Raw genomic sequence first — 14,323 nt, forward strand, 5'->3', positions numbered from 1 at the left:
ATTGTCTCTACTCCACTTTCACCTTTCTTCCACCATCTGAACATGGGCATCATGTCTGGGCATGGAGAGCAGGTAGAGCTTCCCTGTGCATCCCTATCACCCTTTAGTACAGCATCTGGCATGGCCCAGCTGTTGCCAAGATGTGTAGGGCTGAGGGGATCCCCAAGTTCGTACTGCTACCAGTCACATCAGGCCACACACTGGAGCCCCCAGTCCCTGTGAACCTAACTCCTTTTTTATGAAGGCAGGCCCAGGACAGGGACTGATGCCTAGACACTCATGGCTGCTCGGTCTTGCTTTCTTTTCCCCAAGCATGGATCAGCTTTCATCAGGCCCTGGAACTCAGAGGCCCCGTAGGTGGCACAGCCCCACCATGCTCCAGAAAAGACATTCTGTGGGTGCAGATATCCAGGTGAGTGAAAGACAAAGGAACAGGGAAAGTGTTTGGATACAGTCAAGGATCTTGCTCAGCATTATAGCCCCACAGTCCAAGCTCAGAAGAGGCCCAGCACCAGAGCAGAAACGGACAATGGTGTTCCTGGTACCCCCGTGCTCCGAAGGAGAGCAGGAAGCAGAGTTTCTTTCTCATGACTGAGGTGTAATGCAATGCCTCGTGCGTGGCAATCGGAGAGCAACATTGTGAAGATGAGAAACTCAGTGATACCCTGGAGAAGGGGAAAAAATGTCTATGCCAGGCAGCTGGAAACACAAATGGTTCACCTGATGACATGGAAAGTCTCCAGTGTTTGGGGAGCAATGGTGGTGGAGTACAAGTTCTCCAAGAAGGTGAGCGGGCTGAGGAAAAAGTGCATTGGGCTACTCGGGGGCTGGTCGCTCCCCACAGTGACAAAGGGGGGCCATTCCCCATAGCCTTCAGAGAGATGAGGAGAAGGTAATGACAAAGAGGATGATGTGCCAGCCGGGATGGTCTGTTAAGCTCAGAAGAATGAATTCAGTCCCAAAGGTCCTGTTCTCCTTTGCCATGGCTCTAAGGTTTCAGAAGGGGATGATGTCAGACTGAGGTTTCATGTTGCAATAAGAGCAGCAGTAAACGTCAACAAAAAGCCTCATCCTTGCCTCTCATGGCCTCTCTCGATCTCTCATTTTCCCTCCATCTGCCCTCTCTCTCTCACACTCTACTTCCATAGAGACAGCCATACAAACAGCTGTCCATCCTTCTCCAGGCATCCATCCACCCACTCTTCACTTCATGACCCTCCTGGAAGTGAGCTACAAATTACGGTCTTTCATTAGAAATATTAGCGTTTTATTTTTATTTTTTATTTCATCTTTGAAAAGAAATATTATTTTTTTTCATTGCTAGTGAAAGATTTCTTTGTTTCCCACAGTGCTGTATTACGGAAAATAATTTTCTGCGTAAAAGAAGCTCCCAACCCATAAAAATACCAGCCAGACAACAGAAACACTGCTATACACTATCATCAGTATCAACCCAGTGATTGTTTTTTCAATCAAAGTGAAGAGAAATTAAGCTTCAGAATGTTGCAAAAGAAACAAAAAATAAATGAAATTTTAGAAGTATTTTTATTCTCTACATTTCCCAGTTCAGCTTTTTCTGAACAGGTTCACGGAAAGCTCAGAAGGAGATGATGAGAAAGAAGTTTTAAATGTTTTCCTTGATGGAACATTTTTATTCCAATATTAATTGCATCATTCCGATTCTCAACCTGGAATTTAACAGCTGTTAGATCAGCTCCAGCCATGTTCCCAGGCAAGAACAGGAGGGAAGGCATTGTTCCTGCAGAGGTGTTCAATGTGTCCAGAGAATCCTTGGGGCAATGATCCCGGGGGTAGATCAGACCCCTGCTGAGACAAGGCTGAGCCTGGTGCTGCCTTCCCCGAGAGCACAGAGGAAAGAGGGCCCATGGCTGCCCCCTGCTGGGAGCTGCCTGGGCCAAGCTTTTCTTTCTCCGGGTTGCTTTGCTTCTTGCTCTTGCAAGCAGACAAAAGAGTTTCCTCAAGTCTGAGGACATCAAAACACCACATTGAGCATGCTTTGTGAGATGGAGGAAGCTTCATCAGCACAGTCTCGTTTCTCCTGCGAGGTCTTGGCATTTGCAGCCTGCAGGACACCCAGCTTGTCCCAGACATGCAATGCCCCACTGCCGCAGGAGCTGGTCATTATGACACTGCTCCCTGTGCAGGGGCTGAGGATGATCACACATGCCTCCAGCTCCCCTGAGGAGACGTCAACGAACTCAGTGGGCTGTAGGTCTTCATTTATCTCTTGCTCTGATTGCTTACGGTGATGAACATGGAGAGCTCTTGGGCCTTTGGCACTAAGGGCTGCTCTATTTGTTCTGTCCCTTAGGCACAGGCTTTGGACATGAACTGGCTGAAGGTCTGGAGAAAACCTGGTGGCTGGGATACAAATCCAGTTTATTGACTGACTCATTGAAGAGAGAGAAGAACCCTGCAAATCTCTGTCAGGACTACTTCTAGGGGTCTCTGCGCTGGGCTGACCAGGGCTCAAAGCAAGCTGCTTTATCATGGGCTGGCAGGAATTTACTCACGCTGGGGCTGAGGGGCTGAGAGCAATCCCCCAGGGGAGTCTTATTTCCCAGCAGGCTCTGCCCTATTCTGACAGCCCGCGAAGGGAGGAAAGTAGAGCCCTGTGGTCCAGGTCAGTCAGTTGGGGTCAGCCCTCTCTGCACAGCCACAGACACCAGCCCCTTTGGGAAAGAGGATCTGGCTGTCAGATCTTGGAGTGCACAGGGGAAGCAGTGCAGCCAGGGGAGAGCTGAGGGCCCCATCCCAGAGCTCTGCCTTGCACAGACACATCCCCTCCCCATCCGGGGTTGTTGCTCAGCCAGGGCAGCTCCCTGCACCAGGGTGTCACTCACAGCACAGAGGTACAAGGCGCTGTCAGAGAGCTCAACTTCCTTCAGCCGCAGAACACTGTGTTTCTCGTCAGTGTTCAGCTCCGTGGTGAAACGGTCCTTCTGCTTGGTGCCCTTTCCTGCTTGAGAAGAAATCAGCTGAGGGGCTTGTCCCTTCTTCTGCTGGTACCAGAACAACGCACTAAAGAAGTTGGAGGTCTTGTATGTGCAATTGGTCTGGAAGGTGTTTCCCTGCTCCACGGTGACTTGTCCTTCTTGCTGGGTGACGGACACCTGTCCCATGGTTTCTGGAAGAAAGAGAAGGTCAGCAGCTCTGTGGGGAAATCTCCAGGCAGCCAAAGAGGAGTGAATTCAGACCTGTGGGAGATAAGTCTCCCTGTCCTTTACTGGGCTGAAAGGTCCTGAGGCCTGGCCACAGCAAGGTGGTTTGGGGGCAGAGCTCAGAGCTCCCTGGCCAGAGCTGACCCTGTGAGAGCTGTGCTGTGTGCCTGCTCCTCCTGCCTGCTCTCCTTCTGCCCAGAGGATCAGGGCACAGCCTGTCATGCCTGGCTTTGTGTGCTGGGTCCAGCATCCCCCAGGAGGTTGAGGCGCCCATGCAGCTACTGGGAAAAGGTTCAACCTGCTTCCTCATCCCTGTCATCTCAGGGGCCTCTAAGTCCCACCAATATAAACAAGGCTGAGGTGAGTGGTGGCAGGAGGGAGCCCTGGCTGTGCAGACAAGCAGGAGGACATTGGAGGCCATGGCAGGAACACATCAGGCAGAAGACAGACTGGACACCCTGGTAATGTCCATGGGAGGAGAGCTTTAATGTCCCTGTATCCACCTGGACACAATCTGGCTGTTTCTATAGGAAAGGGAGAAATGAGGGACTGCAGAGACCAATGAAATCTTCTCTGTTGACAGTAGGTGGACCAGAAGAGAGAGGCAGAAAAGAGATGGAATGAAAGGACGAGAGAAGCAGGAGACGCGCTTCAGGTCTCTCCTCTCTGTGTTTTCTTCTCATTTTGAAGAATAACAGCATCTTGAAGGAACCAGTCCAAGAACCAGAAATGGGAGCCAACATTTACCAACATTTTCCCTGTGATTCAAGAGTTGGTCCCCACATAAACCTGGTAAGGCTGATGAGGGCTTCCTGGGGAAAGAAGATTTATGTCTTGATTAAAAGCCAGCACTTACCCAGCAGTTGCCCCAGGAAGGCAGTGAGGACGAGATACCCGTGGTGCATGCTGAGACCGACCCTCCTGTTTGCTGCGGGAGAGAGAGTCAGAAAAGCACCTCCCAGCCCCGAAAGAACAGAGCTGCCGGAAATGACTCTGCTGGGGGAACAAGGGGAGATTCAGTGACGAGAAATGTCACTGAGAGAGAAAAATAAGCAAGGGCCGCATGGAAGCACAGAGAGAAAAGAAAATTATTCTCTACTTCCCCTCAAAAAGTGATGTTTGGCCATCTCCTGGGAAGCAGGGCCTCAATACTCATAGCGGTCATTTGGGAGGACAGATGTCTTCATAATGAGAGCTCCCTGCTTTCCTTCCCCTTTCCCAACTTTAATTGCTGAGTGTGACATCACATGGTATGGAATATCCCCTTGGTTGGTTTAGGTCAGCTGCCCTGGCGATGTCTCCTCCCTCCTCTTGCCCACCCTCCACTTCCTGGCTTTGAAGGGGTTGGAGAAAGTGTCTTGATGCTGTGCCAGCACTGCTCCATAATTGCCCAAACATTGGTGTGATGGCAGTGGAGTTCTAGCTCCAAGTGCAGAGCACAGCACTCTAGGGGCTGCTGTGGGGAACGTTAATTCTGTCCCAGGCAGTCCCAGTACAGCTCCATAACTCAGGGTTCCCAGCATCAGAAAAAAACTTTGCCTATGCTATTCCCTTTTTCTTTCTTGTGTTACCTCCAACTAATGGTATTTTAATCAGTACTGGAAGGCCACTCTTGCTGGCATCCATCTACATTCACAATCCACCCTCAAGAAAAGCAACAAAAGTCACAATTTCTAGTTCAAATTTTTCATGTTCCAGACTGTGTACATTGCCCTGTGTTCTTTTACTTGTTCAAGAAGAGTTCGGCTCCATTTGGCTCTTGAATATATCACCTAGCAACGCAATATGAATAGACAGCTGAAAAACAAAGATTACGAGTATTCTAGTGTGAATTCACTGTGTACTATCCTAAGTACAAGAGGAAAAATCACGCCCCTGTGCTGGGAGACCCCGGCCCAACAAGGGACCCTTCCTCTCTGAGGATGCGCAGAATGATTCTGTCATGGCAGCACTGTGCTAATCATGTAACCATTTGGAGGGGTGGGGAATGTACAAACATGCAAATGTATCGAGAAGGGGTTTTATGAAAGCTGAACGGAAAGTCTTAAGGGCTGCCAGGTTTGTGGGAAACCACCAGGTACCCAGACTTGCACTATTCTGAAATAAACAATCTCTTGACCTTGTGTGTGGATTGGCTCATAGTACACCGGGTAACAAATCTGGACTTTTTACCCGGTTGTGTCTCCTCCCACCTTCACCTGCACCTCCAGCCTCCTTGGTGGAGCGTAGTGTGAGAAGCTGAAAAGTCCTCGACTTCGTCTAAGCACTGTTCTGCAACAGCCAAAACATCTGTATCTTTGGCTGATAATTCCCTTTTCAACCTTCTGTTTTCTTCCTCTAAACTTCCAGCCCATTCCTTCTCAATTTTCCACGTTGCAGCTAACAACCAGCACACTCCTTCCTTCCTTTTGTCTTTCCTTACCATACACGCATCTTTGCATTTATTAAATTCATTCCCTGAGGCATTTGGATTGTGGTGTATTGGCCTTAGCCATTCCTGCTTTGCATCTTGCCATCCATTTCCAAGAAAACCCTTCCCCAGTGTGGCCCATTTATCAAGGGAACCATTCATTATTCTAACAGAAGGATCCTGCTGACTACACCCAGGTCTGTCTCCCAACACTACAGAGCACTGGCAGGTTCTTTAGGGATCCTTGGCAGAAGGAGAACTGGCCACAGGTTGGGGTTATAACTAGAGATTTATTATTACATAAGAAATTACTAGAAATACTAAAAATTACTACAAAATCCTGAAGATTACTACAAATAAATTACTAGTTGAATTACTAGATGGATAACACTAATGCCCTTTCTCACCACAATGGTGGGTGTCTGCACATGCTGGGGCCAGTGAGAGGGAGAGACAAGGGGGCAGGGGTGCACATTAACAGCCCCCTTCCACATTATGGATATTTGCCTTACTGTTGGTTATGCTAACCACACTGCCAGGCATCAGGAGCAGGGGCTGCCACTCACACCTGGCTCACCACAAGCCCCATGTGTCCTTGCTGGGCAGGCTCAGCTCAGAGCTCCATGCAAACTGTGATGAGAGGGAGCTGCTCCTCACAGCACCTGCACCTTCCTGTATAAAGCTGCATGCTGCAGGCACCAGCGTGGGCTCAGTGCACACAGGTAGACAGCGCTGTCCTGGAGCTTGGCATCTTGCACGTGGAGAAGCACCTGGGAGTTCTCCATGGAGAGCACAGAGGAGATCCTCCCGGAATGCACATGAGGCTTGGACTTGCTCACCTGCAGCAAGAACTGAGGGGATTGGGTCAGGCGCTGCTGATACCAGAAGATGTAGGGAAAGCAGAGCTGCTGGTGGAGAAATTGCAGTGCAGAGTAGCGTTGTGTCCCACCTGGATGGCAGTTTCTTGTGCAAACTGCAGCACAGAGTCCTGTGCATGACCTGCAAAGACAGAACTGCATTTCAGCACTGCTTGAAGGTCTATCTGTTCTCCCCTTCTCTCTCCTGTGTCTCTCATTTCACCAACTTGCTCATTGTCTCCTCTCTCCATCTCCCTTTTCACGGGCTGTAAAATGCTGAGCTAAGTACACATGCACTCTTCTTTCTGCAGATGCTGTTTAATTCCCATACCCAAGTCTGTCAGCTTACCGACTTCTTAGCAGTACCTCACCAGGCTTTGAGTCCATACATACCTATCAACAATGCATGTAAGAATGCTAGGCATCTGCAAAGGAAACGTGCAGATGCCCATTCATCCCTGTACACTCGTTGCCCCTGACATCTTTCAGACCGTCTCCTGTACTGGTCTTCAGCCCCTGCTCTCCCTACAGAAAGCACTTGCAGTTCTTCCAGGGAGGCAGGACTCCAGTTTCCCCCCTCCAGAAATGAGGGGATGCCATCTTGCCCCTGGCTTGCCCTCCTGAATGTCACATCTCACCAAAGTCTGACAGTGCCATCAAGGCTGCCAGAAAAAGCAGGACCATGTCACGCTCTCGCCTTCACAGGGTGCCCACGGAGTGCCTGGAAAAAGCGAGCTCAAGCTTGCGAGTTCACTTCTGCCTCTGCCAGCTCAAAGCAGTCTCTGAACCTCAGCACAGAGGGTGGAGCAAAGCTCTCCCCCTGCTGCTCCTTGGGGCACACCTCTGCCACAGCAAGGCTCTCAAGAGAGGGATGGACCAGTGGTTAAAGCAGTCAGAAAGGAATCCAGCCAATCTTTGCTGTGCCCCAGGTTCCCCATTGCCAGTCACAGGTTTTCCAGCACCGTGAGCTTCACACTTGTGCCGTTAGCTCACAGCTGCAGGCCTGTGAAGGCTGGGACATTTCACTTGGTCAGCGGTAAGGCAAAAGGACACCAACATGGCCACTGCGTGCTTCCCTCTTTTTGCCCCTTCTGGCAGGTGGGCAGCCCCAGCAAGGGGCAAGTGTCCCCAGTGGCCTCCCCCTGCCATCCTGAACCCGGCCAGACACAGAGGCCTGCACCCAGCTCTGCTGTCAGTGGAGATGGGATTGCCTCCCCCCCTCCACCCAACCCCCAAGTAGAGCCACACTCTCCCTCTGGCAGGGAAGGACGCCCCACCACAGCCCTCTGCTCAGCAGTCAGCACCTCTGCACACACACACAGGAGTGAATCCTGCTCCAAGGGCAGACCTTCAACAGCGCTGACTAGTGCAGCAAACTCCTCAACGACTCAGTCCCTGGGCAAGATCCAAGGTTCCAAAAGGTGTCACTAGAGGCAGTGTCCAGCACAGACATTTGTTGCATTGCCAGGACGTCATCTCAGCGCCAGAGGTGCTGCATTTGGGCTTGGGACAAAGCCTGTACAACAAGCTCCTGAAACGTGACCTCTGCAGAAAACGGAGGAAACCCATCGTGGCTGTTCCGATGCTCCCTCGGGCCCGTGCTGTTTAACTCCAGGCCCTGCAAGGGGACTTCCAAGCACCGGCAGCGCCCCCACGTGGCTCCGGCTGTGGCTGTGCCCCCGCCTCGCCCCCCCCCCACCAGCCCGGCCCCACCCACAGCGGGGCACCCCCAGACCCCCCCAGCTCCGCAGGCCCTTGGCTGCCTCTGCTGCAAGGGCGCGCTGCTGGCTCGTGTGTGGCTGGGTGCCTCCTGCACCCAAAACCCTTTCCTGAGGCTCTGCTTCCTCGGCAGCCAGCCCCCACCCCGCATTACTCTGGGGGTGCTTCCTGCCCAAGAGGAAAATCCTTTTCTTTGCTCCTTTGCACCATCCTGAGGCTCTGGTCAGCCCCCTTCTCCAGCCTTCCTGCATTCTCCGAAGCCCCCTTGTCACCTACGCTGTCACCACCTGTGTGCCCCGGTTGGGGACCATGCACAAACTGGCCAAGGGTGCCCTCCTTCCTGACTGCTCGTGGCCTTAATGAAGCATTCAGCAGGACTGGATGACTCTGGCATTGCCAGCTGCTACTCAGGCAGAACGTGCCGTCCATGCCAAAGCTGTTGGTCAGGGCCTCTGGGAAGGGCTCCCAGGAACTATGAACGTAGTGTGTGATGGTCAGCCATGCTGAAGCACTCCAGATGCTGAGCATTCCTCTGGCGCAAGGGGGGGGGGATCAGTTTACTCTTGGCACTGTGTGATCCCTTTGCTGTGAAATCCCACACGTGGAGGAGCGACAGCTGCCCCTTTGCCTTCAGGAGAACCAGCCTGACATGGGCTGGATGGGAATCTGTCCCCTCTGCGATGCATTTCTGAGACAATGCTGGCAGGCCTTTATAGACAGGTGTGAGGAGATGGGCCTGGCTCCGGCACTGACTCCCAGGAGGACCTGGCAGTGTCCAGGGGTAGAAATCCCTCACTGACAGGCACTAGCAGGAGCCTCACAGCAGTCTGCTTCTCCTATACATCCCAAGGTGGTCAATGGACAGCCACGCTGAGGCACTCCTAACACTGTTACCCTGAATTAAACCAAGGACCCAAACTGTCCTGATACGGTCCTTGTTGGGGCCTGAAGTTGGCAGTACCAGAGGGCGATTGTTGCAGCGTGAGGAAAAGGAGGGCTCAGGAGCAAGGAGCTGTGTTTCAGTGCCTCTTCCCTGGACACGTCTCTGCCAGGCTGGTGCCATCTCCGTTCAGCTGTACCCAGGCTCCAGACCCTTCCAGCAGAACTGAAGTGCCTTGGAGGGGCCGGGCTGGCGGGGCCCCCCGGGGCTGCGGGGCGAGGTGTCCCGGCGGGCGGAGCGGCAGCGCCCCCTGGGTGCTGTGCCCCTGCCTCGCCCCCGCCACACACGCCCGGCCCCGCCCGCCACGGTTCCTGCCCGGCCGCAGCCCCGGCTCCTCTCCCCGTGGCTCTCAGGGCGCAGTAATACACCGCCGCGTCCCGAAGCCGGGGCTGGGCGAGCCACAGGGCGCTGGACCGGCGGTCTGCTGCCACCGATAGCCGCCCTGCTAGGTCCGTCACATCTTGGGACCCACTATAAGCCCTCACGAGGAATGTGGGTCCTCGGCCTGGGAGCTGACGGTATCAGTGGATGGAGTCACCAGTCTGGATGTTGGGGTGTGAGCAGGTGATGTTGATGCCGGTGCCATCCCTGGTCTCTGCCCACGGCTCCTGCTGCACCTGGGCTCTCCCTGCAGCCACTGCCAAGAAGACAAGAAGGAGAAAACTCAGAAAAGGGCTTTTCTGCTACTGAAAATGTCATGAGGGGGGGAGAGGGGAGTCGAAAACGGTTGACAGCTGATGGGAGCATTTTCTCAGACGAAAGCACACAAAGGCATTTCTCTGGGAATGGTTATTTGGGGACCAGGTCGGAGCAGGGCTGTTTGGAAGGAGGGTCCGAGCCGAGCCAGGAGGAGAAGGGAAGCAGGCAGGAATGAGTGGGGGTGTGCCGAAAGGAGAGGAGGAAGGCAGGGAGCAAGGCAAGGTGGGAGGGAATGGCCGGCTGAGCTCGCTGGAGGCAGACGGGATGGCTGCAGAGGGAGGACAGAGGGGAGCGAGGTCCGTAAGAAGCCGGCGGGCCAGCAGCGAGGGCGGCCCCGGCCCCTGCCCCCCGCAGCCCACGTCCCGTCCCCGCCGCCGGCAGCCCCGCGCACCCAGGAGCACCGCGGCCAGCCCCGCCAGCCCTGCGGCCCGGCCCTGCCGCATCCCGCCGCTCCGCCGCCCGCGCCGCGCTGCCCCCGCCAGCCCCGGCTCTGCTCCGCCCGCGCCGCCTCCTCCCCGCCGCCGCCGCCCGGCGCCGCCAGCTCCGCCCCGGGGCCGCTCGGGGGCTGGCCCGGGCTGCGAGTGCTGGGCGCCTGTGGGCGGGCAGGGCTTGGGCTGCTGCCAGCGGGGCTCTGCCCGTCCTGCAGCCCAGCCCGGGACGGGGAGGCGTGTGGGGAAAGGCTGAGGCAGCTCCTTTGGCACGGACAAGGAGAGGGGAGGGGAAAGGAGTGGGAGAGGGAGAGGGAGTGGAGAAAGCAGCTGCCCGTCTGCAGCGTCCCCAGCAAGAGGGGCAGGTGAAGGGCAGCAGGCCTGGGTGGACTAGGCCTGGTCGTGTGTTGATGAGAAGCACTGGTTCCCCAGCTGTGGCTGGCACTGCCAGCAGCTCGAATGGTATCGAAGCTGAGCACATATCTGGGAGACACACAGACAAGGTCCTGCACACCCCGTTTGAGGACTAGGCCAGTACGCCCAGTAGCTGCTTTTGGAGACCCAAACCACTCCTGCCGCAGTTGCCTGGAGGCAGAGACCCCCTTTCCCTGCTCCAGGAGCTGCACAGAGACCCCCTGGCTCCAGCAGCTGACAGCACAGGCCAGGGGCGACCTCACCCCCAGTCTGACTCCAGCACCTGGTGCCACATCCACTCCTGCTGCTCCACCAGCAGCTGGCACTTTCTCCTTGCAGCACACATGCACATGGGACAGAGCGAGATTACGCAGAGGTAAGGAAAGATTCCAGAAGAGGACAGGACAGACAACAGTGCTCAGATGCAGGGCCCAGCCACACAAGTGCATGGAGCAGCCCCTTTTACAGCCTGCTCTGTCTGCCCTCGTGTGCTCCTCCTGGCTCCTGTTTCCCTGCACGTCCCCTCATGGGGTTGTATAGGTCTGTCCTGCACCCATCCCAGCCTGTGTCCTGGCCCACAGCTGTAGGAGGTGCAAGGCCCAGGCTGATCTTCCTGGCAGTGGCACCTGTGGCTTCTTGATAGGCCAACAACTGGTGTGAATGGTGAGGTTTGTCTCTTGTCATTGCCTCTGTGTTTCTTCTCTGGTCTCGGTCTCTGTATGCTTGTTGAATGCCTCCTCTTTTCTTAGCATCCCAATTGACAAGGTCCCCGATCTTAGAACCTCAGTGGCATAAACATATCCACAGCCCCGTGTACGCCCCCCAAGTGGTGTGACTGCCCACATTTGGTCTCCTCACTGCCTCCCTCGTCATCTGTCAGTCAGGTTTGTATCCCTGTGTGTTGTTTCCAGCTTCCTGCTGTTCTTTCTCTCTGCCCCCCTCGCAAGTGCTGAAGGGCTGCTTCTAGGGTAGGAAACAAGGAGGGAGTAGTTGAAAGGTAAGAAAGAAAATAAGGGCTGGTGTGGAAGCAGTGATGTCAGCTTCCCCAAGACCTCCATTTTCCAGCTGTGAGAAACAGAGAGAACACAGACAGAGAGAGGCAGAGAACACAGCAGAGGAAACAAACAACCAACCTCCCTCTGTTTCTCAGGTTTCCCATGGCTTCCTTTACCTTTTCGGTCCTTAGGCTGTCGATTGGTGCATGGAGCAGGGGCATCACAGCCCTGGAGAAGATGGACACCACTTTGTTGAGGGAGACATTGGGAATGGGTTTTGTTTAGAGGAGGGAACATAGCCCCTGGCATGATACAAGTGCAGCCAAGTGAGAGTTAGCAGACAGTGTCTTGTGTCTCCTCACATGTCTACATTCAGAGGGAGACCAGGAGCACCCTGCAGGAGCTCAAGGAGGACAGGAAAACTGGTGGTGCTGTTGGAGTCAAGGAGCACACCAATCCAGAAGCTCTCTGCAGAAGCCAGCTGCATGACAGATAGCGAATCCCAGAAGAAGCTGTGATTGTGTAGGGCCAGAGCAGGGCAAACGAAGGGTGAGCGCCACTTGTGCCAAGGAGGGGAGCAGGAGCTCAGCCCACAGGCCTCCCACCAGACTGGAGTACTGCAGTGGGTGGTAGATGCACACAGCTTGGTCATAGGCCATGAGTGCGAGGAAGACATCCCAGTTTAGGCCCACTAGTGGAGGAAGAGGAGCCAGAGCACACAGCTGGAAAAGTAAATTGTCCTATCTGCAGAGAAGGCATCTAAAAGCATAAGAGGCATCCTGACCAAGACGTGGCACATGTCAGTGAATGGGAGGTTTCCAAAGATAAACTACGCGGAAGGATGCAAGGGCTGGTTGGGCTCCACCATCACAAGTGTATTCCCAGTCCGGATCAAGAGGTAGATGGCTGAGTCCAGAATGAAGAGCAGTAGCTCTCAGCTCTCAGACAAACCCAGCAGCAACAAAAGAAACCACTCTGCAGACCTTCCCCTCACCCCTGTGGGAAGATACCAGGGGCAGGAGGAAGGAGGAGATGGAGTTGCTGCTCAGGATTCATGGTCTTCCACCACTCGATATCTTCTGGAGGAAAAACACAGCAGGGCCTCAGCAAGCCAGGATGTTCCTTCAGAGACAGGAGAAAGTCAGATCAGAACCCTGGAGTTCAGGAGAGCAGTATTTGTTTGTTTGCTGTGTGCACACGTACCTGTCCGTGTGTGCCCAAATATACTTCAGTATGCATCCAGGAGTGTCTGTGAGTGCACCCATGAGTTCATGCATCTTTCTACATGAGCAGCAGTGTGCATGAGTGCTGTTCCCTCCATCAGCTTTTGATGTCATGAATGATATCGGTATGTGATCAAGGGTCACAGTGGGAATTAACAGAAACAGTGATCTGTCAACAGCATCCCTCCAAGGCTGAGATGTGGTGACTGTGCATGTTGCCCCATGCTTCCTGAGCAGTCCGAATGAGAGGTCATCTGAGAAACCCTCCAGAGGATCACAGGCTGCACCTCCAGCACGCACATAGTCCAACCCTGTTTCCAGAGCAGGTCTCATCAGATCAGGTTGCTCAGGATCAAGTCCAGGCAAAGTATTCCAAGGATGGAGCTCCCATAGCATCTCTTTGGCAATCTGCTCCAGGACTTGACCGCCTTCAGGGTAAATAGGACCCATGTTCCTCTGGTTCAATGCCACTTCTGCCCAAGGTTTCAGCCCCTGCATGACTCAGCTCCAGGCCCATGAGTCACAGAAGTATGCGTGGCATTGGTTTTCCCATGGGGACCTCTGTCCCACCCCAGACACCACTGAGAGCGCACCGGCAGCAGATCTACGCAGGGCTGGGCCTGCTCGAAGAGGGCAGGATTTCTCAGCCTGTCTCCCTGTACATAAAGCTAACACCATCCTTTTGAACTCTCTAGCCATGGGGAGTACAGCTGTGTGCTGGTCTGGACAGGCGGGGAGGGGTGACCGCCACCATGCTCTTACACTCTGAATCTTGTGTTACAGAATTGAAGTAAGGATCCAAACTGTTGTGGGCCCATCCTTGTTGGGGACTGAAATTGGCAGTGAACTTCCTAGGGTCGGGAGGCAGTGGGCTACAGATACAGAAGGCCGCATTTCAGCATGTGTGCTGTGGGCACTTCTGGGCTGGGTTTGTTCTGTGATTGTTCAGCTGTTCTCAGGTTCCTTCTTGCCCTGGCTGCTCTCTGGAGCTCATGGACAGAGCAGTGGAGAATGCCCTGTGGTGACCAGCCCATTTTCTTGTGAGGGGGGCCACACAGTTCTCACAGACACACACCTGCTCATGCACACCTGTGTGGAATCATGCAAGACTGCACCCACAGACACTTGCACCAGTGCAACACACAGGCTGTCGTAGTTTCACACTGATGGCCAACTAAAGTCCACCACACAGCTCTCTCACACCCCCTGCTGAAAGGAAGCTGTGGGGAGAGAATGTGATTTAAGCTAAAGGGCTTAAAAGTTGACATAGGGATAACATAATTAAAGGAAAAAAAAAATAAAAAATAAAGAAGAAAAAAAAAAACAATGAGGAAAGGCCTTTTGGAAACAAATTGAGAAATAGTTATTCTCCACTTCCCATCAGCAAGTAATGTTTGTCCATGTGTTTGGAAGCACAGACTCAATATGCCCACCCCTGGTTTTCCTTCCCCTTTCA

At 53.9% G+C, this 14,323-nt stretch overlaps 1 pseudogene and 1 gene segment (V, D, J or C); both read right to left on the reverse strand.

Moving 5' to 3' along the window:
- Positions 1 to 1,248: 1,248 nt before the first annotated feature.
- LOC121059502 lies at positions 1,249 to 4,187 on the reverse strand. The segment is given in 2 exon segments: positions 1,249 to 3,148; positions 4,039 to 4,187. Coding segments are annotated over 2 exon segments (552 nt in total).
- Positions 4,188 to 6,245: 2,058 nt separating this feature from the next.
- LOC121059460 lies at positions 6,246 to 7,171 on the reverse strand (annotated as a pseudogene).
- Between the last annotated feature and the right edge of the window lie 7,152 nt (positions 7,172 to 14,323).

Source organism: Cygnus olor, chromosome 25 (assembly GCF_009769625.2).
Source record: "Cygnus olor isolate bCygOlo1 chromosome 25, bCygOlo1.pri.v2, whole genome shotgun sequence".
Lineage (NCBI taxonomy): Eukaryota > Metazoa > Chordata > Aves > Anseriformes > Anatidae > Cygnus > Cygnus olor.